This window comes from Phyllostomus discolor, chromosome 1 (assembly GCF_004126475.2).
Source record: "Phyllostomus discolor isolate MPI-MPIP mPhyDis1 chromosome 1, mPhyDis1.pri.v3, whole genome shotgun sequence".
Lineage (NCBI taxonomy): Eukaryota > Metazoa > Chordata > Mammalia > Chiroptera > Phyllostomidae > Phyllostomus > Phyllostomus discolor.
The window spans coordinates 93,900,283-93,924,399 of record NC_040903.2 but is presented as its reverse complement, the minus strand read 5'-3'; the positions used below and the strand labels follow the sequence as shown (position 1 = coordinate 93,924,399).

General features: G+C 36.8%; 1 protein-coding gene across 2 annotated transcripts in view; it reads right to left on the bottom strand.

Moving 5' to 3' along the window:
• UNC5C (unc-5 netrin receptor C) overlaps positions 1 to 24,117 on the bottom strand; it is a 354,206-nt gene that overhangs the window by 78,493 nt on the left and 251,596 nt on the right. For both annotated transcript variants that reach the window (XM_036026269.1, XM_028507742.2), the window contains exon 4: positions 22,919 to 23,022. In XM_036026269.1, the coding sequence (XP_035882162.1) occupies positions 22,919 to 23,022 (104 nt within the window). The remainder of the gene's footprint in view (positions 1 to 22,918; positions 23,023 to 24,117) is intronic.

Here is a 24,117-nt window from a genome sequence, read left to right as displayed (position 1 = left end):
TTTTAATGCAGTGTCATCAGAACCCAACACCACCAGGAAAAGTGACAGTCTTCCAACTGAAGGAATTTCACAGAAGTCTCTTTATATAAACCCTAAGTAAAATCCCAAGAAACAATACAGTATTTTTCATTATGCTAGAATTTTATTATATTGAATAGTAAGTAAATAACTGCATTATTGCAATGCTATTTATTTGTAAGCCGATCTTGGTTAATCAGGGGTCAGTACTTTGGTCTGGCCTCTGAAGTCTGTTCATATTTTGGCCATTTCAATGCTTCTAGTTGATCTCACTCTGGGGCTTTGCTTCCTTCCATCCCTCCCATATGATTTACATGTAGGAAAACCATTTGATTTACATGTAGGAAAAGTCTTTCTGAGTTAAAAGTTATTTTTAGCTATGCATAAAACATTCAAGAAGAGAGAAAAATAGGTTGAAGTTCAGGAAACAATAAAAGGCTTTGCTCATAAACTATAACTCATTGCCAGATTTGCAGTGAGGCAAAGTACTATTTCTGTCCTTGTGGCTCAGTCACAGCGGTCTTTTCAATAGTTTGGGGCATATTTGAAGTAGTTGACTCAAATGTTTATAAAGACATGCAATTTTATTACCAGGTAATAAAAAGAGTTACAAGGAGAGTTTTGGATGTCCTATTTGATTATTATTTTGTTATGTTTGGCTCGATTAATCCTGTTGTATGCAATTGAGAGTCTTACTTTAGGAAGCAGTTGCTACAGGACCAGTTAAAAAGGCTCTCTTTGGCCAGACTGCCTGGGTTCAAAACTAATCTCTGCCATTTCTGTTCCTCACCTGGGTAAGCTTCTCACCTCCCATGTGCCTCAGGATACCCACTTATAAATAAGGCTAATTCTCAAACTATTCCATTAGGTTTTTAAGGATCAAGTGAGTTAATATACAGATTATTTAATACCTGGCATACAGTAAGTATTCTTCAATTGTTATTACTGTTGGGTGAGTAAAGCTATACTAAAGAAGATGGGACAAAATCCAAACCACTCTAAATAATACCAGAGAAATGGTATTAATCTAAAGACAAAAAAATCTTAAAGTCTTAATTTCTTTAGCCTTCTTTAGCTGATATTTCCACTAGGACAAAGTCAACTCACCATTAGATTACAACCTTTTTTAAAAGATTACTTATTTATTTATTTTTAGAGCAAGGGGAAAGAAGGGAGAAAGAGAGGAAGAGAAACATCTATGTGTGGTTGCCTCTCATGCGCCCCCCACCCCCTACTGGGGACCTGGCCCACAACCCAGGTTTGTGCCCTGACTGGGAATCTAACTGGTGACCTTTTGGTTCGCAGGCCTGTGCTCAATCCATTGGGCCACAGCAACCAGGGCAGATTACAACTTTTTAAAATTATACAAGGAATATATAAATGATTAAGTATTAAATTGACCAATCTAGATTGTATGATAAACTTAAATACATATTTATACTTAAACTCTATGAATCCATATTTCCAGAGATGTAATTAACATGTGCTTTAGAACATGACATTTAATCAGTCTGTATAATATTACTTTCTATTTCTTTTAGATTATAAACCAATCATCATAATACATTATTTTTAAAGGTATAGGTAGAAAAGATCCTTAATAAAATAAATTTTATAACATTAATCTGAGAAATTTTTATTATTTTACTTAGTAAAGATAATAAAAATGGGCAATTGATGGGCAATTTATATATTACTCTTACTTTTACCTAGACCGAGACCATCCACATTTTTATAGTTTTTATTTTACCTTTGTAAATTCTCCAGTTTTTCTCCTGCTATTTCAAGTTAGTCCTCATCACTTGTTTTTTTAATGACATCAGTTTCTACTCCACTGCACCCCATACAATGGCACACACATCATTAGTTTTAACACTTTTATCCTTATCCCCAAGAAATGGAATTTCCTTCTAGCCACCTCAGCTCTCTTCCCCCTTGCCTGCAAGTTCAGGGGTGGTAAGTGTCCTGAGCTCTCTTCTTCTTTTTCTCCTCTCACAGAAAGGATTCCGGGGCAGAGGGACTTGTCTAATGGGAAAGAAGGGAGTAATTATGGGGCATACCCTGTGGTTATGGAATAATTACCACCCTTTGGGGTGGGAGAGCAGCAGATGTGACATGGAAGGGAAGAGGGCACCCTGTGGCCCCACCGTGAATCCTGACCTGGTTTAACAGAGTTTGAAAGCAGATTTCCCCTGTGCTGAACTTGGAAGGATGGAGAAGAAGCTGAGCCAGATGGAGTGCATCGGTGAAGAGTGAAAAAGGAGGAACACAGTGAGCTAGTGTGGATTGCTTCAGATACCTAGCTAGGTACATTATGCATATGATTTCTCAACCCCACAACAGCACTGTGAGAGGGGCATTAAGATTCACATTTTTCAAATGAGAAGGACATGCTCATAGATATGGGCTAGCACCAGCTTACACAGCTCGGGAAGGAGCACTGACCTGAAGTCAGCCCTGCCTGAGCTCTGGGTTCTCCTTTGTCTACTGAGCCAAAAACTGGGAGGAGGCACCTATAGCGCTCCAGGCTTGGGTGTTGACTGGGTGAGCTCTGTGTCCTGTGATGGTGGCTGGAAGACTAGCAACATCAACACATACCTTAGTCACTCCAGACAGGAGCTTGAACTAGTCTCTGGTTGGTGCTCCTCAGGAAAGTGATGCCATCCACAGGAAGGAGACATTGGACCATCCTCTGCTGTTTCCACTACCCCTCTGACTCTTATGGAACCAACACAGGTTTACTTTCTGAACTGGCTGTAGAACTGGGTGTACTTTGACTGCAGAGGCCTCAGGAAAGCCTCCTCACTCTCCAAAATACTGCCCATGTTGTTGGCAGTGACTTGCAATGTCTTGAAGAAGGAAGAGTTTTTAATTTGGCCATTAAAAGGTTCTCTTCCCATGCAAATTATCTGGAGAAATAACATCTTAAACCACATAATATATTATAAAATCTGGCATATAAATGACTAAGGGAAATGCTTTCCAGTTTAGGTACAGAGGAATTTGAAGGCATTAGGATGTCAAAATGGGATTCAAGTGCTCAGGAGTATGCAAAATTTTCTAAGTGGTACATACACAAAAATATTTTTAAAGGCATCAGTATATATATATATATAAATGTGACACATATACATATTTATATATAAAAGATATTATATAATATAAATATAAATATTATATAAATATAGATATTTTTAACTTCCATATGCATTTCATCCTAAAATGAATTGCCCCAAGAACTTGATCTCTACTTTTCAAAATAAAGGATTTCTTGAGTCCCAACCTTACCATGGTGTATTATATAACGGAGTAAAACCTCCAGGTGCCAAACAAATGAATGATGGGAATGTGTGGTAGCTGACAGAGCAAGACACTATAATGACGAGGTAACAAATCCTTTTGCAAATCAGGTGGTTTATAATTCTTTGCTTTCATCAAAACTGAAGGAAGTCTGAATATGCCAGCTGATGGGTCACTAAGCATACATTCTGATGATAGACCGTTATGTGATTTTTGGCATGTAATTCTGAAGATGTGCAAAGAGTTGAGTAACTCCATGTATTCCTATTTATTTATTTACAGATGAAAAGAACTTCATCTATATTTGTATCTATTATAAATGACCAAGAGAAATAAGACAGATTCTATCCTGTCTCATGTCAGTCGCAAGCAACACTCAGACATGCTAAATGAGCTAACTGGTGGAGAGTATAACCCCTCTCACCTATTAAAAGATTGATATCCAATGAAAAGTCAGTATTTATGCTAACTAACTATTTTTCAAAACTTGCAGTACATTTTGTTCTCTAGACAAATCTTGTACTAATCATAATGAATGTACTGACAATTTAATCCAAAAGAGATTGAACACTTAAATCTCTATGGTCATAAAAATAGTATGAAATGCGTGTTTTTATTACAGCAAAGCATGAAATGATGATCAATAAAAATTTTTATGCAGAAATATATTAGGATAAAAATCTATAGAGGAAATAATGTAGAAATACAAGCAAAAATAGAACAACACTATAAATACTACTACTATTTAAAAAATTTGTTCTCATATTTTGTCAGTGAATGATGTTGGGTAAGAAATCATTAGAATGTTTGCAAAGATACCAAATATTTATAATAAATTCATACATTATGTTACATGTTATGTATTATATATTTATATACAATAAAATATATGTATATGTAAGTCTTTTATGGGTATGCTAGCAAAAATTTGAAGGCCATTGCATAAAGGCATGGGAGCATGGTAAGTCTGTCTTTCAGAAGTGAACGCCACCAGGGGAGAACAAACATGTTTGAGAATTCAGAAGACAAAATTACGGGACAAGAGGAGGAGTTGGAGACCAGTGAATGGAACCCTCCACGTGTTTTCCCTGGGTGCTCCTGCAGTTACGTGTATTGCTTCACTTTTATGTTAAGGCCAATGAGATCTTGACAAAGGCGCTTGAGTCTCAAGTATAAAGGCCTAGAAGTAAGACTCAGCTATCCCACTCCTTGGTTCTATGGTTTAAGGGAAGTCATGTAACATCATTAAACCTTATTTTTCTATCGTTAAAATAAAAATACTAGTATCTATTCTAACTTCCTCATAAGGTTCCTGTGAGATACGAAAGACATAATATATATGAAAGAATTTTTATGACTGCTATATAAATTTAAGCTGGTATGATATGATTATTTTTCTACAGAGTGAATAATTTTTATTTCACAACATTAAGTTAGGGTCTTCACTGGTTTAATGGCCTTTATAAATTAAAGTTTAAGTTTAATAAACAGGAAAGAATAATGTCTAATGAAAAATGAAAGATATTTTTAAATGTTTTTAATGGGCACATATTTTTAACCTAACAGCATTGAGTCAAGTTCTATCCTAAAGACAGGTACTCTTTGAGAAAATCTAGATGCTATGACTCACCCATGTTAAATCTAACTGAACACACTGTGTGGTTTGATATTTTCTTAGGCAGCATGCTTTCTGGCAAGGATGCTGAGCAATGTAATATAGTAAAGAGTAATCTCTACATTGTGACACCATGTTCAACATCCAATCAAGGAAAGAGAAACAAAAATAAAGTCACTCTACACTATCTGAAAAGTGCTAGCAAGTAGGAAAAAGAGAAAATTTACCCAGAAGACACAAACTTGAGGGTGCATGTACCACACCCAAGACCATTCCTTACTGCACTCAGAATTTTGCACTCAGAAATTGCACTCACTAGTCACTTCTTCTTCTTACGCTCTCTGAAGCTCTAGATCATCAATAAATTTCTCAATATTTTTATGATTTTCCTTAATATCAGCAGATGAACATGTCTTTTTTTTCTAACAGACCAAAATAAACCAAAAGATATAAAAGCTCTTCTGAAAACTCTTTCTTTCTTCTGACTGTCAGGTCACCCACAAACATGCACATGTCTCCTCCATCCTAAAAACAAACCATCAATAAAATTACCCTTTGCCATGCCTGCCCATCTCAGCTATGCTTCCATATTCTCTTTCCCTTAGTGACTGACTAAACTGCATGAAAGAGCAGACTATTCATAGTCTCCATCTACTCACCTGCCGTTCCTTCTTCAATTTACTGCTGTCTGGATTCACACTCACCAATCTGTTCGAACTTCACTTTCAGAGATATCTAGTGGCCTACCAAATTGTCCAGTCCATGGGCACTTTCTCTTCCTTTGATGTTCTATTGCAACCTGCTCATCTGGGCTTTCTCAAACCTCTTTCACAATCCCTTTATTTCATCCATTATTTTCATATAGTTCTTTTAAGGGATCTCTTTCATTTTTCCCCTTTTAGTTTTATAGCAGTGGGTCTCAACTTTGTGCATCGGAATCACCGGGGAGCTTTTAATATCTGCCGGTGCTCTGGGTCCCACCTGCAGAGAATCTGATTTAATATGGCTGACAAAGAGCTTGAACATTGGTGTTATTCTTTTATTTTCCCCCTTTTTATTAAATTTATTGTGGTAACACTGGTTAACAAAATTATACAGGCTTCAGGTGCACAATTCTACAACACCTGATCTATACACTGTATTGTGTGTTCAACACCTGAAGTCAAGTGTCCATCACCATTTATCCTCCCTGTACCCTCCTCCATCTTCCCCCACCCCTCTCCCCCTGGCAATCATCACACTGTTGTCCTCGTCCATGAGCTTTTTCTCTCTTTTTCTTTTTTGCTCAGTCCCTCCACACCGTCTGCACTTAACCCTCACTCCTCACAGCTGTCAGCTTGCTCTCATCAACGAGTTGGCTCTATTTTGCTTGTTAGTTCAGCTCATTCATTAGAGTCCATAGATGAAATCGTATGGTACTTGGACACTGATGTTTTTAAAGCCTCTCAGGTGATGCTGCTGTGCAGCCAGGTTTTCAAACAACTGGCACACATGCATTGGCTAGGTGAGCTCATTCACTCTCACGGCTAACTCAAAAATCCTGAACTTCAGTTGTGACTTTTGATGAGATCCATTCATATTTTTCATTACTTTCTAGATAATTCCATCTGAATGCACAACAAATATGGAAAATATAATGAGTGCTTAACTGTTGTCAATATGACCTCACATCGGTTCTCTCTATAAACATGGTCTTCCTTGTCATCTTTGTAATTAATGAGGTTAGATTCTCCTCCCAGTCCTAAACTCAAGGCTGACAGTAGCCCTCACACCTCTCTTCAAAACCATTCTGTTAAGTTACGAATGGGGCCTAAAATGGTTTTCAAACCTGGCCTCTCTTTGCTAGCACTACACCAGCCTCTGTGATACTATTTAAAATCCAATAATTCTCACTAAAAAATAAATCTTAAAAACAATAACTTCAACAAAACTATTCTCCATTGCATCATTATTTCTCAGTTAAAATCCAAACTTTATAGTGTGTCATATAAAAGCTTTTACAAGCCATCCCCAATTATTGCTTAACCTTGAAAACTTAGTTATATTCCCTATCTAGAACAGAGATTTTCAACCTTTTTCATCTCATGGCCCACATAAACTAATTACGAAAATTCTGTGGCACACCAAAAATATATTTTTTGCCTATCTGACAAAAATAGGTATAATTTTGATTCATTCACACCAGAAAGCTATTGTTGTGTTGGCTGCTGTCATTTTTTACTTAACAATCTAAGGGAAAAGAGGTCAGTGCCCCTCAGTAGATACTCAGGTGTCGCATGTTTTAAAAATTCTTGTAGCGCACCGGTTGAAAATCACTGCTTTAGACATATTGAACGTCCTGAATTGTGCTCAGTGTATGACTGTCATTTATGTGACCACACATACCTCTGTATATTTGTGCACCCTACCCAGAATGCCTTTCTCCCCCTTTTCTGCTGAAAGAATTCCACTCATTTTTCAATATTCACCTTAGGAGACACTTTTCTTTCTGTAGCCCTTTTGTCTCTGCTCAGCAGAGCCAGCGTTTTCCTTTTATATGCAGCTCTAGTCTCTTTTCAAACCACTTATATTTTACTGTAATATTTGTGTAAAGTTTGTGGACTCCTTCCCTGAGAGCCCTTGAGAGCATGATTACAAGTATGTATATGATATATTCAGTATGGTACATTTTGAACGACTCTGAAAAACTCTTCAATTTTAAGTTCAGAGTATCTAGCACAGTTCTCCAACGGAGATATTCAAAATGTATTGATTGTTTATCCAATGAATATTTTTCGAGTACCTACTATGTGGCCTCCCCTTTCCTGGTACCTAGAATGCATCAGTAAACCAAGTAATTCTCAAGAGAGAAGACAGTATATAAATGAATAAACATATTGGATAATTTCAATGGTCCTAAGGGCTAGGAAAAAAATTAAATCAGCATTATATAGTGCTTTAGATATGGAGTCAAAAATGTTTTCTACAAGGGCCATCTCATAAATATTTTATGCTTTGTGGGCCATGTAGTCATCTCTAAACAGCAGCCATAGACAATATACAAATAAATGAACACTGTTGTGTTCCAATAAAACTTTATTCACCAAAATAAGTAATGGGCTGTATTTGAGCTGCAGGCTACAGTTTGCTGACTTTTGCCTTTGATAACAGGTAAAGCCTCTCTGAAGAGGTGACTATGCACTAGGATATGAATACCTAGAAAATGCCAATCATACTGAGCCAGAGTGTTGCAAGTAGGGGGAAGAGCAATTGCAAACGTTGTTGTTTGAGAAGTAGAAATAAAGCCTTTGTGACTGAAGTGTGGTGAAACAACGAACGAATGAATGTATGAACAGATGCATGAATGAATGAAGTTTACCCAGTCAGAAAAGAATAACTACTACAATAAGCAACAAGATTTTGTGAAGAAGCATTCCCTTAAATGAGATATGTAGCACATTCAAAGAGAAGAAACGAAGACATGATTGCACAGGAAAATAAAAGTCGGTAGGATCCACTCAAAACTGGTTCACTCATTATCTATCAAATAACTATTGTATACCAAGAACCACTGCAGGTGCTACAAATTACACAAAATGTTTAATAATTATGACTTGTGAGGTTTCACATGATCATAATATTTTGATATGTAGAAGCTGAAAAATGACTTCTAAGTACTAAGAAAGTGCTGTTGTCACAGAACTAAGAGCAGTATTATGATAAACCAAATATATGAGAACTGCAAACATATAAAACATACCAATTAATTTTACTTTACAATAATATTTGGAAAAATTCTTGGACATCACCAGATAAAATATGCTTAAAAATTACTGACATATTCTTTAAAAAGGTTATGTGATTTTAATTTCTCTTTTACAGTCTGAAATTCTGAAATTTTCATATTTCATGAAGTATGGTTAATAGCAGCATGAAACAAAAGTAGGCATGCTTACTTTTTAGAAAATTGATGAGATGATGTAACACTTTAAATAAATGAATTTTCACAAAAGGTATCTTTGTCTGGATATTATCTGATTAGTTCATGAAAACTGATCAGGTATTTCATTGAATAAACTAAATTTCAAAAACATACAGTCAATAAAACTGTTTTGGATCACAGGAGAAAACACGGGCTTGGGAGGCAGTGAGACTTGGCGTGTGTCCACCCCGTTCACGCAGACTTTGTTTAGGCTGTGAACTCCTGGGACCATGATCCTCCCCTGCACAAAGGGATGGACCTTCCTCCCTCCTGGGATTATAGGAGGACAATGAGATGTGAGAGGAAGGGGGAACACCAGGAATTAGGAAGCAGTCGATACATTAAATTTAATTGACTTTTCTCTAAGACTAAGGTGACCCTACACCAATGTATTTTAAACGTTGAGGATTTAGTGTTCCTTGATGTCTCTGTTAAGAGGTACATATTTTCACATTCATAATACCAAACAGGAAAAACGAAACTGGTAGAAATCTGACTTTCATGTTACCACTCCACATGACTACCCATGATGGTTTATGAGTCATCATTCATAAACTCTCCTGGTGAGGAAACTTTCCCATGTTTACAGCCTCCATTCCTCTGAGTGTGTGTGTCAGAAGAGCTGTCATATTTCTAGGCTTCCTGTATGAGGAGTGGTTCCCAGTTCTCAGATTAGGAAGATGAGACATTTAGAAATCCCCCCCACAGTTCAGCCTTTCGCTTCCATTGGCACCCTCAGTCACAGAGTTCTCGAAACACTAACGTGGTTTTATTATGGGGACAAGTCATTCCCAATTTGATTGAATTTTAGGACCCAGCACACTGACCCTGTACTGTGAGTTCCCAGAGAAGCTGCTGCTATTCCTTCCTGTGTGTGGTGTGATATAAGGATCAACTCTTTATGGCTCTGGGGTGCATGGTTTTATAGTCTTACTGTGACTGATATTTTATAAAACTCAGAACTATTGGCTATATAAGTGCTGCCAAGGGAAGAGAAGTTTTGTAGCAGAACACAGAGATCATTTTTCAATAGCTGAGGCTTCCATAACCTTTTCTGAGAGGCCTCTCCAGCATTCAACCCTGATGCTTCAAAAATTCTGTGTTATCTTTTCCCTAAAAACCTTATTCTTCAGTTTAAATTCAGTATTTGATTTATTTATCATCAGCAAAGACAGAGAAAAACGGATTAACATTTTCAATGGATTTATCATTTATAGCTTATAATTAAATATGATATATAATTGTAATCCTCAATTTAATCTTGACTTGCCACACTCATTTTCTTACCTTTATTTACTCCCCTCTTTTCTTTCTAATTAAATATCATAGAAGTTGGACTACCTAAGACAGATTCTAAAACTTCCAACATAAAAGGAGGAGACCCATTTACACAAGACCATTATTTTTCAAACATTATTTATCTACAGTAATTTTTCATGTTTTCTACTACAACTGGTTAAAACATAACTATGTTTATGTTTTGCTATTAAAAATAAAAGAAAAATTTTGGGGTAGAGTGATGTAATAATAAGAAATCAACAGCCATCTCCTCTTTCTTGTTGCCTCATCCTTCCTACCTCTGGGTGAAAGAAACACACCCCAGGATGACTCATATTAGGGCTGTCTAGGGATGCCTGGCACTATATGAGAGTCAAATATATTAAATATCTGCTCTGAGTTGTTCCTTTGTTTTGTTTAAGTGCATTAGTGTCATAATAATAAGAACAAATTTATAATCTGAAATTCCAGTCTTATTTTTTGGCCACTTGTTTCTAACAGAACAATAGTAACAATATATTTGACATTGCAATAATATGGATGTGATATGAACAATGATGATGTTTTACTCTTAGATGACAAAAATATATGGTCAAATATCATGAACATCAGGAATGTGAGCCATACTTGCTACAGTACATATACTTCAAATTCTACACTAAGCAAAAAGCTTTATGCAAAACGTGCTTAAGATACGCTTTCACTGCCTTCAGGAAGGCCAATGTGTTGGCTTCATGTCTCTTCACCGTGCTGCCCAAGTCAACACAATGGTTGCAGTGTTATTGTATCATGAAATAATTTGGCTGCATCTCCATTTCTCTAAAACCCTGCCAAGTGTTGGCCACAAGTGCCAATACAACAATAGAATCAATATCAATTTTCCTTTCATCAAAAAGCCCCGAAGTTAAAATCAAAGACACATGTAGGCAGAAATTGAAAGACACTATAAATCCAATGGTGATTGACATGTGTTTACAACACTTGCAATATAATCCTAAAGGCTGAATTTTGTGATTTCTTTCAGAGGGATCTTTTGTATGAGTAAAGCTGAATTCTTTTTGAGAGTCTTAAATAATTCTACTTAAGAACTTGTTTCTTCCTGTAGTTCAGAGTAAATAACATCACCTGCACTTTACTGATAGGACAGTGTAATTTATTTTCTTCCAGGGAAGGAAAGATCACTTACATTCTTTGCAGAAGTCCTTTAGAGACAGGAGAACATTGGTCCGGAAACTGCTAACAATAGGAGGTACTCAGCCCCCTCAAGTAGCTATTGACAGCCTTTCCCCTTATGATACATGAACTTTTTAACTGTGTGATTGGTCAAGGAATTGTCTAGTCATACATGTCAATAACAAAGAAGAAGCACCTTGCAGTGTTCTTTCCTATTCTACCTCCCTGTGAAAGACAGACGCATTGAGTCTAAGTATTCTCTGATTGGTATTGGGAGAAACATTAACATAATTGGTACATTTGTTCTAATTAACAGAGAAAAACTGCCACATGCCTCCCAACATGAAAAGTGAGTCCAGTAACCATTAGCTAGAAAAATCCACATCTATTAGGAAGGTTACAGTTGAACCCAAACTGGGCTCTAAAGTTAGAACACTGAGGTTGAAGATGACATAGCAGGATTGCCAAGTGCGTGTACATGTACGAGAATGGACATTCAGCCTAGAATAGTTGTATGCAGGTACATTAATCAAACAAATGGGAAAAGCAATTATGCAGCAATTATCAAATGCACACTCAGACAAGCCAGGCTTCTAGAAGAAGAATTAGCTAGAAGTTGGGAGCCTGCCAAGTTTTACTGACTGCTTTAGAAGTGACAAGTTTGAAGCTGGTCCTATATTTGTTTGTTTTAATCTTGCCCTGCAGACCAGTGGTTCTCAAACTTCGTGGCATTTTAGAATCCCCTAGGGAACTATTAAAAAATCTTGATGGTCAGGCAGCTCATCATAATTAGTAAATCAGTACTTTTAGGGTGGATGTAAGCATTAGTAGTTTCTAATGATTCCCACATGATCCCAATCTGTGTCCTAGTTTGAGAACTGGTACTGCAGACTGGCTCTGATGACCTTGCTAAAATACAGATTCTTATCAAACCACCTGAGGGTGGGAGGCTTGAGATTCTGTCTTTCTAAGAGGCTCCCTGGTCATGTTAATAAAATCTATGCATCATGCTTTGAATAGAAAGTCATCAACAATTCTAAAAGATAACTATAGCTAATAAAAGCCTTCTGTAGACTTTCACCACATAGGGTTTAGCTCCAATTGCTCCAGAGTTTGAAATCTTTGAATTATTTTCTTCTGGTTTTTCACATTGGAAACAAGTTTCTTACCATCCCTGTGAGTGCCTTCATTTGACCAAGAAAATCTTCCTTATAGGATGAAAATGAATATTCTTTACCCACAAAAGTTGTGGGTAAACACATAAAAAGTAAAAAGTGTCTTAATAAGTGATTTAAAAAGCTGTGGTTGATGTATACAATAAAATATTAGTTGGCCATAAGAAGCAATGAAATCTTACCATTTGCAATAGCATGGGTGGACCTAAAGGGTATTATGCTAAGTGAAATAAGTTAGCCAGAGAAAGATAACTACCATATGATTTCATTCATGTGGAATCTAATGAACAAAATAAACAAATGAAATAGACATAGATTCATAGATATGGAGACCAAACTGATGGTTTTCAGAGAGGGGTGTTGGAGGGCTGGGTAAAAAAAGCAAAGGAATTAAGAAGTATAAACTGGTAGTTATAAAATAGTTACATCATAAGGATGTAAAGTACAGCATAGGGAATATAGTGAATTATTTCGTAATAACTTTGTATGGTTTCAGGTGGTTACTTGAAATATCAAGGACTCCTCTTTGTATGATTGTCTAACCACAAGGTTGTACACCTGAAACTAATATAAAATAATAGTAAATGTAAACTGTAATTGAAAAATAAAAAAATGAAAATGAAAAACATGCATGTCAAGTGATTATTGCCAATGTACAACTCAACAAGAATGTGTACCATGTAAGGTAAGTGTCTTAAGATAAAGAAGCAAAAGGTCATTTTTTAAAAAAGTATGTGAAGAACCCTCCCCCACTGTGAGCCATCACAAAGAATGTTCTAGATGTTCTCTCTTGTCAAGAATCCAAGGCTACTTTGTTTATGCAGCTATTTCCTTCGCAGATTTGCAATTAAATAAGCCATTCATTTCCTTGTGTTGACCCTTCAGTAGGTTTGTGAAAATATGTGTATTTTTATGCTTGAAAAGAGTTGGTCTTCAAAAAAATTAAAATCATATTTTCAGATAATTGAAAAAATATCTAAAGGAAACAAAAAAACAAACAACAACAGCAACAACAAAAAGCAAGTGGAAATTGTAGTGACATTTTGCTCAGTTGTTGTAACTTCTGCAAAGGGAAGGCATTTGCTAAAAAAGGGAATTTGTTTCCCTGCTGAGGACACACTCCTTTAATCGCACATATGCCTGGCTCATTGCTTTTGAGAGCTGTGTTCACAGGCCATTCTGGAGAAGTAAACTTGTCTTAAAACTTGTCCATTTCTAAACCCTGAGTTTGACTGTGAAGAGATAAAAGCATGTTGATAAATGAATTTATAGTGACAACTACCAAAGAAGCCCCAAGTAGAATGACTATACCTAAGATTTTCCCAGGGAGCAAAATGCCCTTAAAATGCTAAATTTTCCAGGACAAAAGAACTATATAAATTGACTAGTCCAAGAATAGTAGTTCCTTCAGGGTAAGTAACTCTCTTATTTCTTCTTATTTACCAATACAGAAAAATACTTATTTATCAATGATTGAATCTTAAAACCATACTAAACAAACAAGAAGAATAGAGACAGAATCATGGGTACAAGGAGAATGTTTTGATGGCGGCCAAATGGGAGAGGGTGTAGGGGAATGGGTGAAGAGGTGAGGGGATTACGAAGTACAAATAGGTAGTTATGCCCTGGCAGGTGTGGCTCAGTGGATTGAGCACTGGCCTGCCAAACGAAAGGTTGCCAGTTCAATTCCAGGTCAGGGCACATGCCTGAGTTGTGGGCTAGCTCCCCAGGTGGGGGGAGAGAGAGGCAACTGATTGGATATGTCTCACACATTGATGTTTTTTCCCTCCCTCTCTTTCTTCCTGCCTATCCTCCTCTCTGAAAATAAATAAAATAAATAAATAAAATCTTTACAAAGAAAGCAGGACTTTATGTCTCTAAAGAAAAAGCAGTACAAATAGGTAGTTACAGAGTCATGGGGATGTAAAGTGCAGTACAGGAAATGGAGAATCCAAAGAACAATGTGAATAATGGTGTGGGGATTGCCTGAAGGAGTGGGGGGTGCTGGGTGGAGGGGACAAAGTGGGAAAATCAGGACAATTCTAATAGCATAATCAATAAAGTATCATTTTTTTAAAAAAGAGTATTTTGGATTCTTGCTAAGTCTGACCACCTTTAGAGAATACTGGCTTTTTGCTCTCTCTGACTGCCATTTTCACCCACAGTGGATTTACAGTATATAGTGTCTATAGGCATATGGAGAATCATTTAAAAGAAATTCCAAAGCAAGACAACTTATAGAAGAAAAATAAACATTTTTCAAGAATAAAGAATAAATGTAGAAATAAAAGACCTTTTTGTCCTCTCATTATGGACACTGGCTAGGTCATGGCCTGTTGCTGTAGTGCCACTAAGAGAGACTGTGTGTGAAAACAGCTGAGATCTACTGAGCACTGGTTTTCTTGGGCAAAATGTTCATTTGGGTTTCTTTCTTTTTTTTTTTTAAGGTGGCTCTAGTAGTGCTTAGCTGTCTTCAACTTCATTTGAAACTATTTTATTAGACTGCATTGTGACAGCTGTCATATCAGCGAACATTTTAAAAAACTTATCAAAATTAGTGAATTATTGTGTAGCCATTTAATCCTGAAGATGGAAGAAAATAGCAACATTTTCAGCATATTATGCTTTATTATTTCAAAAAAGCTAAAAACAACTGTAATGCAAAAAAAAAAAAGATTTGTGCAGCGTATGGAGAAGGTGCTGTGACTGATCAAATGTGTCAAAAGTAGTTTGCAAAGTTTTGTGCTGGAGATTTCTCCCTGGACAAGTCTCCATGGTCAGGTAGACCAGTTGAAGTTGACAGTGATCAAATAGAGACATTATTTGAGATCAATGTGATACTACATGGGAGAGAGCTGACATACTCAAAATATCCAAATAAAGAACTGAAAATCATTTACACCAGCTTGGTTATGTTAATCACTTTGATGTTTGGGTTCCACATAAGTGAAGCAATGAAAACCTCTCTGCCCTGGCTGGTGTAGCTCAGTGGATTGAGTGCAGGTCTGTGAACCAAAGGATCACCAGTTCAATGCCCAGTCAGGGCACATGCCTGGGTTTCAGGTCAGGTCCCCATTTGGGGGGATGTGAGAGGCGGCCAATCAATGTTTCTCTCCCTCTCTCCCTCTCTTCCCCTCTCTCTAAAGTAAATAAATCTTAAAAATATATTAAAAAAAGAAACCCTTTTTTTACCATATTTCTGCATGTGATTCTCTACTTAAATGTAATGAAAACATTCTGTTTTTAAAGCAAATTGTGACTGTTGATGAAAAGTGGATACTTTACAATAATGTGGAATGGAAGAGATTGTAGGGCAAGTAAAATGAACCACCACTGACCACACCAAAGGCCAGTCTTCGTCCAAAGAAGGTGGCATTGTGTATATGGTGGGATTGGAAGGGAGTTCCTATTATGAGCTCCTTCTGGAAAACCAAACAATTAATTCCAGTAAGTACTGCTGTCAATTAGACCAACTAAAAGCAGCACTTGACAAAAAGCATCTGGAATTAGTCAACAGAAAATGCATAATCATCTTCTACCAGGATAGCACAAGACCGCACGTTTCTTTGATGACCAGGCAAAAACTGTCACAGTTTGACTGGGAAGCTCTGATTCACCTGCTGTATTCACCAGACATTGCACCTTTGGATTTCCATTTATTTCAGTCTTTACAAAATTCTCTTAATGGAAAACATTTCAATTCTCTGGGAAATGGCAAAAGGCACCTGGAACAGTTCTCTGCCCCCCAAAATTGAAAGTGTTGGGAAGATGGAATTATGAAGTTGCCTGAAAGATGGCAGAAGGCAGTGGTACAAAACAGTGAATACATTGGTCAGTAAAGTTATTGGTGAAAATTTAAAATGTGTCTTTTATTTTTACTTAAAACTGAATGAACTGTTTGACCAACCCAGTATGTCTTCTAAGAAAAGCTCACTCTGGTGAGTCTACTGAGCTTTAGCAGAGGAGATTTCACTTTCTTCTAAAAGGTCAAATATTTTCCAGATTTTTTTAATTTAATAAAATCAAATTTAAAAGTGATGTTCAGATTTTTTCTCCCTCAGGAATTACAATATGTCCTTTATTTCTCCATGTTTTTCCATCTCTTCTACTCTCACCCTAAGACCAGCAGCTCTCCCCTTGCTTGGGTTAAAGCAAGATCTTCTAAATAAATGGGGTCTCTGCTTCCGATCTGATACTTCCAAAATCTGCTTTCCCTACAGCAGAAAAGTTTATCTTTGAAAAACATGTATTGGGACATGATGGTTGTTTACTTAAAATCTCCAATGACTTTTCACACACTCAGAAACAACTCCAAAATGTTTAGCACATTTATCAAGTCCCGAGCTAGTCCTCTGCGCTCTAACGGAAGGTGCTCCTGCTGCCTCATGATGGCTCACTGTGTCTCGGAGAGACACTAGCCTCCTTTCCATCAGTGACATGTCAGCTCCTTCCAAGCCTGCTCCCGCTGCCTGGAGCTTTCTGATCAGGATCTTTTTCAAGTCTGGCTCTTTCCTGTCATTCAGATCTCAGCTCAAACATTATCTTCTCAGATAGAGTTTCCTTGGACTTCAAAGTGACTTCCAATCCCCAGCAACCATCAACATCGCAGATAGGACTTTGTCTCATTTTTTCCTCCTTGCAAAGATCTAACAATATCTTGCTCATTTATTTCTATTCTTACTTAGTATTTTGCTTTGTTTTACTGTACTTTAGGGACTTCGACTAACTTGCATCTCCTGCAACTGGAAGAGTGAATGGACAATACAGTGAATGGACAATAAATATTTTTTGACTAAATAAATGAATTAAGGATTTAAAAAACTGCATTTTGTAGTATAGGCTCAAAGAAACCACTGTGTACATATAGAACCCAAGACAAAAATCTATTATCAGTCAGAGAAAGTTTTTTATTTCTTTGTGTGTTTTTTTCTGAAATTAGAAAGGGCTAGTTTTTAGATACTAAAAAGATTTATAATTTATATATTTTAAAAAATTGGTGTTGATATTATTTAATTGATTATTATTTTTAATTTGGTTTCCTTGGTTATCTTGGCTTGTGGTAATCTCTGTGTATATTATCTATTAAAGACAGATAACGGCAGAAAAACATAGGGGTGACTATAACAAAAAGGTGACAGTGGCAAATGTCGATTGGACCAATGTAAAGCTTGCAAGCTGACAATGAGTCAGGAAAACTAATATTTTTCCAATCTGTTTGCAGGCTGATAATCATCTCAAAATCAAAACCCCTTCTTGTTGCTGCATTATGCATGCTTGGAGAAAATTCGAACAGATATTACTGGGCACTGAAAGTGATGTCTTCCACCAAATTGGTATTCACAGCCTTCTTTTCTCTCTGAAGCTCTGTTGCTTGCAAAGAATACAAAACACAGCTTGGGAGACAATGCATCCACATGGAAATGCGTCCACATGAAGTTCCAGCGATGAGGGATGGCAGCGAAGCAGGCGTGCCTCTTGTGAAACAAAGTGTTTAGTGGTCACATTAATAATCAATTAGCCAGAAAGCCACCTGATGCTGCTCATTTGGCTGAGCCCCCAGCGGCCAGCGGCTTTTTGCTCTGGCAGCATCAGCTTTAAAAAATCTGCTCCCTGTTTATCAAAACTAAACTCAGTGAAATCATCTATCCTTTGCCTGTCACTCCATATTTTTCCACTTGCTAATTAAAGATGCAAATGATGAATAAAGTGATGGCTTTGAAGCACAATTGGGTCAATAACTTGAACATTGTTCCCTGTTTCTCCAATTAAACCCCTATGAGAAATAGCTCAATTACAATTAGAGGAGCAATTACCCCCTTGTTAAAGGTGAAACAAATCATGGGTTTTAGTGGAAAATTTAGTGTTGTTCTTTCTGCCATGCCAACAAACATTGTATCCAATGCTGCTGTTTTGATCCCAGGACTCTCCAAAAGAGGTAGTCCAATGAAATAATCTCTGAGTGTATTTCTGGCTTGCCATGTGACACCAACATTTTCTAGGCAAACACTAAAATGAGCGCAGGGGGATTCATTTCATAGAGCGTCGCTACTACACCGGCGGAACACCCAGCGCCTGTCGGTGGCCTATTAATTTCTGGGCTCCTTCAGGGAGATGCGGAGGTTTCTGTTGAAAGAGAAACCAATACCTTTCCAGAAATAGAAAAAAAGGATTCTATTTTTGCCTAGATCCTAGCAAGAATTATTGAAAATACCAAGCAATACCATTTTAGAGTATTTTAGAAATTATTTTTCTTTCTTTCACTCAGTCTATTCTTTTAATTTTACTATGATTATTATTAACCTGCCCTATAGTCCCCAAACTAAAGTATGACAACTGTCAATGGTTGGAACCCTCAGTCCACACTGAGTTCTCTCACAGGGTTGCATCTTCACAGGTGACAGGCATTGTTTTTCTGGAAAGTTACATTTCCTGAGTTGCAGCCTTTGTGTCACATCTCTCAGCAACTCTTTATTCCATTTGGTTAAATCTACTTGGAGAATCTACTTCTACTAAGGAATCTACAGTCAGCTGGTGGTAGAGATAAACATGAAAACCCCTTTCTGCCCCTATTTTACTGCAATCACATTAGACAGCAGAGGAGTAAATAGACACATTTGAACACAAGTAGTAGTCGTCAGAGCTATATAAAACCATGGTATCTAAGCGCTGCCATTCAGCTACTCACACTGGTTTGTTCACACCAGGTGTTGAATATTGATTGTTCTGTATTTGCTGCTAAATACACTTAGCGCCCGCTCACCCCATGTGCAGCTGGCTCTATGGGATCCCGGGGCCATCTACGATTCAGCAGCTAAAGACTTCATACTGTTACAGCACAAGGCCCTCAGACTCTGCCCTGTGCTAAGGAAGCCCTGTGGTTGTGAAATATTTTGAATAAAGAAAATAGATAAAGGAAGGCCTTGGGAAGGAGACCAGAGGAGGAAGCAGCCAGGTCTAGGAAACACTGGCCCATTCCAGGGTGCCCACCAACATAGGTTTTCTTTACCGATGAATATTAGTCAAAATGGTCACCACCTGGAGAGATGGAGAAGTGTGAGGAATCCCGGTTTGGCCTCTTTCCTCCTCTGAGGCTTTGTCATTATCTTTCCTTTGCTCTGAAAATGAGAACTACCAACCGTACCCCTGGCCCAGACTTCTTCTTTGAGAGAAAATGTGAGGAGTGGCCCAATGCCCTGGTGTCATGAGGACTAAGTGGAGAACGGTAACTTTAAAATCAGAGTAAGGACAGGAGCACATTATGACTTGTAGGTATTTAACATTTATAAATTAGATGGTTATATTAATAATGGTATATTCTTGTTTTAAAGCTCAAAGTATCCTCATTTGCAGCATTTATGGACTCTAAAGCAACTGGGTACAGAACACAGGCGGGCATATTGTGATTCTTCACAGGCCAGAGGCTTCATTCCTCACACCCCACAGTGCCCAGCAGAGGTGCCAGGGGCTCAGTGACTATTTGGAACTGAAGAGGTTGGGTTCAGTGTTCTGTGAATCAGCAGGTGGTAACAGAATACTAGCAGTAATGATGGCTGATGTTTCTTGAGTGTTTTCTGCATATTTGCATATATTATCTCATTTGAACTTCATAACTGTGTTCTGGATAGATGCTATCATCATCTCTATTTTGTAACTGAGGAAACTTAGGTATAGAGAATTGAAATATCTTGTCCAAACTCAGAGTTTAAAATGGTGAGGCTTGAGTTTACACCTAGAATTGTGTAAGAAAAGTAATTTAATATCCTGTAGTAGAGACAAAAGCCAAAATAGGGAAGCAAATTAAATTTTATTTATTACCTCAGAAATGCCTGTGGCATTGTTTGGACCAAATAGGTGCCATTTAACTTCAGATTAGTAGAGTTTTTTAGAAACTTATTGACTTGTATGGGAAGAAAGAAAATTCCTGCTTACTGATATTCTGCAGACTGTACCTGACTACTTCTCCAGTGGAGCCAGACATATACTTATAAACCAGCGATCAATTGATTCGATCAACCGTGTATTCTTTGTGCATTTACTATGCCAGTTATGTAGAGTCATTTGCCTTGGGTACAAAAGAAACAGAAGTCCTTGCTTCTGTGGTCTGATAGCTTAAGGACAGATTTTATTTATGGTAAAACATAAGAGCTTTATCTGCTGGTTTTTCTTTAAGATCAATATTTCATTCTATGCTATTTTTATACTTCTAGATTCCTCAAACAAAAAACAGACTATTAAATAATAAATACATTTACCATTAAATTAAAATAATCTTACAATCTTTTAACTCACCAAGTTACATTCATCCCTTTTTTAAAAAAATTATCTTCCACTTTTGAGTAAATGATAGCTGTGATGTGTCACATTAAGGTAGTAATTAGCTCTCTGATCCTGGGACTTTAAGAATGTAGAAAAGAATCTACATAGGAGATTCTTTCCAGCATATGTGTTTGATCTCTTTTTTTCACAGAAAAGAAGAAAATGCATCATATACAGTTCTTTGAATGTCAGTGGGTTTTATGAATTTTGAGCTTGCCAAGTGTTAATTGGCCTCTTCCAAAGTGATGATGCAAATAAAATTCACAGCCATTTAGTTGGCAGTCATGAATCTTTACCCCTTGACAAAGTGAACCACTAAAAAATGAGGCAGTTTCTAGGATCTTTCACTGACAGTCTTTGCAGTGATCAGCTATCTTTAAGAAACATCGAGTAAAAATGAGGCTATAGATACCCATGTTACCCAGGATATGTTTTGGCCTTTCAGGTAGATTAATGGAGGAGTTGGCATTAGAATTTTAGAAATAGAGTTAGGAGATACATACACTGTTGTAGTAAGCAGGATGAAATACTGAATTAAGAAGAGCTGCCTACTTTCTAATCACAGTAAGTCGTTTTGTATGTCATTGTTGGAAGAGCATTTGGTGTGGTTGGAAAAAAACAACTATAATCATGCAAAAATCTCGAATACAATGCCACAGAGTGCCATGGAATGCCAGTTACAAGGCAAAAATAGCTCTCTGATTTCAAAGTAAAAAAATAAATTTTATTCAGAGTGTCACTTTGTGTCTTTTCATTGACATATGAAGGTATGACGGCAGTGAGAGAAAAATGGAGTCATTTTGTAAGGGCATCGCCTAAATTTCTCACTAATTTATTATTGTTATTTTGAAAAGAGAATTCAGATGTTTAATTTTGTTATCAACTAACTGAACTGATTCTCACCTTTGCTTGAACCTTCAAAAGATTGAGGATTTATGGAAATCTAGTATCAGGTGCATTGTAGCTATTCAACATTTTTGGGCAATTTGTAAATTTAAGATAGTAGTATTTTGCAATTTCTTGGTAGGGATAATTCAGGGCTTATTTTTATAAAATATCAGCTGACTCCTATATAGGCCTAAATTGCAACAGCATTAGAAATGCCTCTTTCCATACACAACACAGAGTAAAAATTCCACAGGACTCAATGTCGTTTGGAGGCTAACAAGGGCTGCCAACAAATTGGCAGCTGTGTCATTTGTCAAATTAAAGTTTCTCTGGGCTTGTAGGACACTGAATCGGCTAGGACAATAGTGTTTGATGCACATTAGGATGTCTCCCAATAATCATAAGAGGGTAATAATTTTCAGAGTTTGAAATTATTTGTTAACAAATGAAAAACACAGTATTAGATAATTTTCCTCAACAGTATGCTCTAAGACGATGCGAGTGTCTCAAGAAGAGCATGGCACTCCCTTGTGGTCTCGCAGGCCCATTTCCCACAAACAGGCAGCTGCAAAGAACACTGCAGTGTATGGTGCTGATGAAAAGTCATGTACTAATGTGATTCATAGTACTGCGTTAGCAATCAATAGGCTTTGTTTTAGTGAAAACAGAAAATGAACACAAAAGAGTTTGATGGAAAGCTTGTAGGATGAAATTAATTGACACTTGTCATTCTTCAAACATGTTTTTACTCATGGTGTGTGAATATGCCTTTTAGGTATATGGAGAGTGCATAGGCTCACTGACATGAACACACACACACACACACACACACACACACGCTTTTTTGCATATTAGCAAAAATGACAACGAAATTGATGATGCATCTTTAAGTCGTACCACCTCTCTCTATGATAAGGTCCAGATAAAATAAAGCAGTATTTCTGAGTTCTTGAAAGAGAATGACAAAATCAAACCAAGCTAACTGTGGCTTTGTCCAGTGGGGCATTCTAATTGACTCACAAGTCATTAATCAGTTCCCAATCAATCTGTTTTGCCAGCAGCAGGCAGTTAGGACTCCATTACCAACCATTCATCATGCCATACCCTAATTCACTGCACCATTAGCCATGGCTTAGGCCTCTGTTAGAATAACTAAGTGCCAGTCTCTAAACGCAAAGAATTTCTCTTACTCACCTCAGCCACTGGTATCCCTTCAGGTGGTCGGCACTGGAGCAAGACTTCCTGCTCCAGGGATACTTCCTTTCCCAGGGGTTCCTGCTCAAATGTCTTCCGTAGATCTGCAAAGCACAGGTAATAAACTACATGACAAAACTAACTTATATTTATTCATTTATAGAAAGTGTGATAGAAGTTTTCCAGTTTAGTATTTTATGTGCCTTTGTATTTTTTTTAAACCACATGTTAGTACTATATCACAATCTGGGTGATTATATTCTGTGTGGTGGATATTATGAAATTCAGAGGCTATTAACTGTTCCAACTTTAATTTTCACTGGAATGCTCATATAAACAATTAGTGAAATTCATTCCTTGCATTTCCTTATTGATTCTTGATAATCAAGGATGATGATTTCATTTTTAATCAAAGGAACCCCATTGTCATGATTCTTATACAGAGTTCCTTATGTACATAAATATTTTCCTCTCTCTTCACTTTGAGAGCTATTAAGCATTGTAATAACTGAGATCTTTTGATCAATAACTCAAAAGCAAGTTTCCAGTTCAGAGTATAAAACAGAATGCTGGAGTCCTGAAAGAATGACTATAAATAACCTCTTGAGGTGCCTCAAACACAAGCAGGGAAAAGAGTAACTGTTGGAATGAGTCCAAAAATCTCTCACTGTGTAATTATGTGGCTATTCTTCAATTAGAAAATTAAATAGTCATTTCTGCCCACATCCACCAAGTACCTAATTACATATTTATATAGTTAGAGTTGCCATAGCAATATGAAGACTTTTAAAAGTTATTATTGATTGACATGAAAATGTTAGAAACTAGCTTGTCATTTTAAATACCAAAGTTAAAAAAGTAAATGACTCAGGCATAGAGCTTTGAAAAAAAAAAAGAACAAGCACACCAAAAATTTTATTTCATACTTTTACAATTCAGCTCTTTTCAATAAAAAGTTATTGGAATTTTATCAACTTGATTTTAATAAAAAATCAATATCTCTGCCCTTTTAACTCATATACCTGATAAAACTTAAGAATCTAAAAGCACCATTTTAGCCTATTGAACTAATAAGTGGAAACCCCAAAACTCTAGAGGTATATAACTGTAATGTCTTTCAAGGAACTATTAGAAAGTACCACTTAGAAAAAAATCTACTGTTACATCCTTGCCATTTTGTTGAATTTCTTGACAAAAGA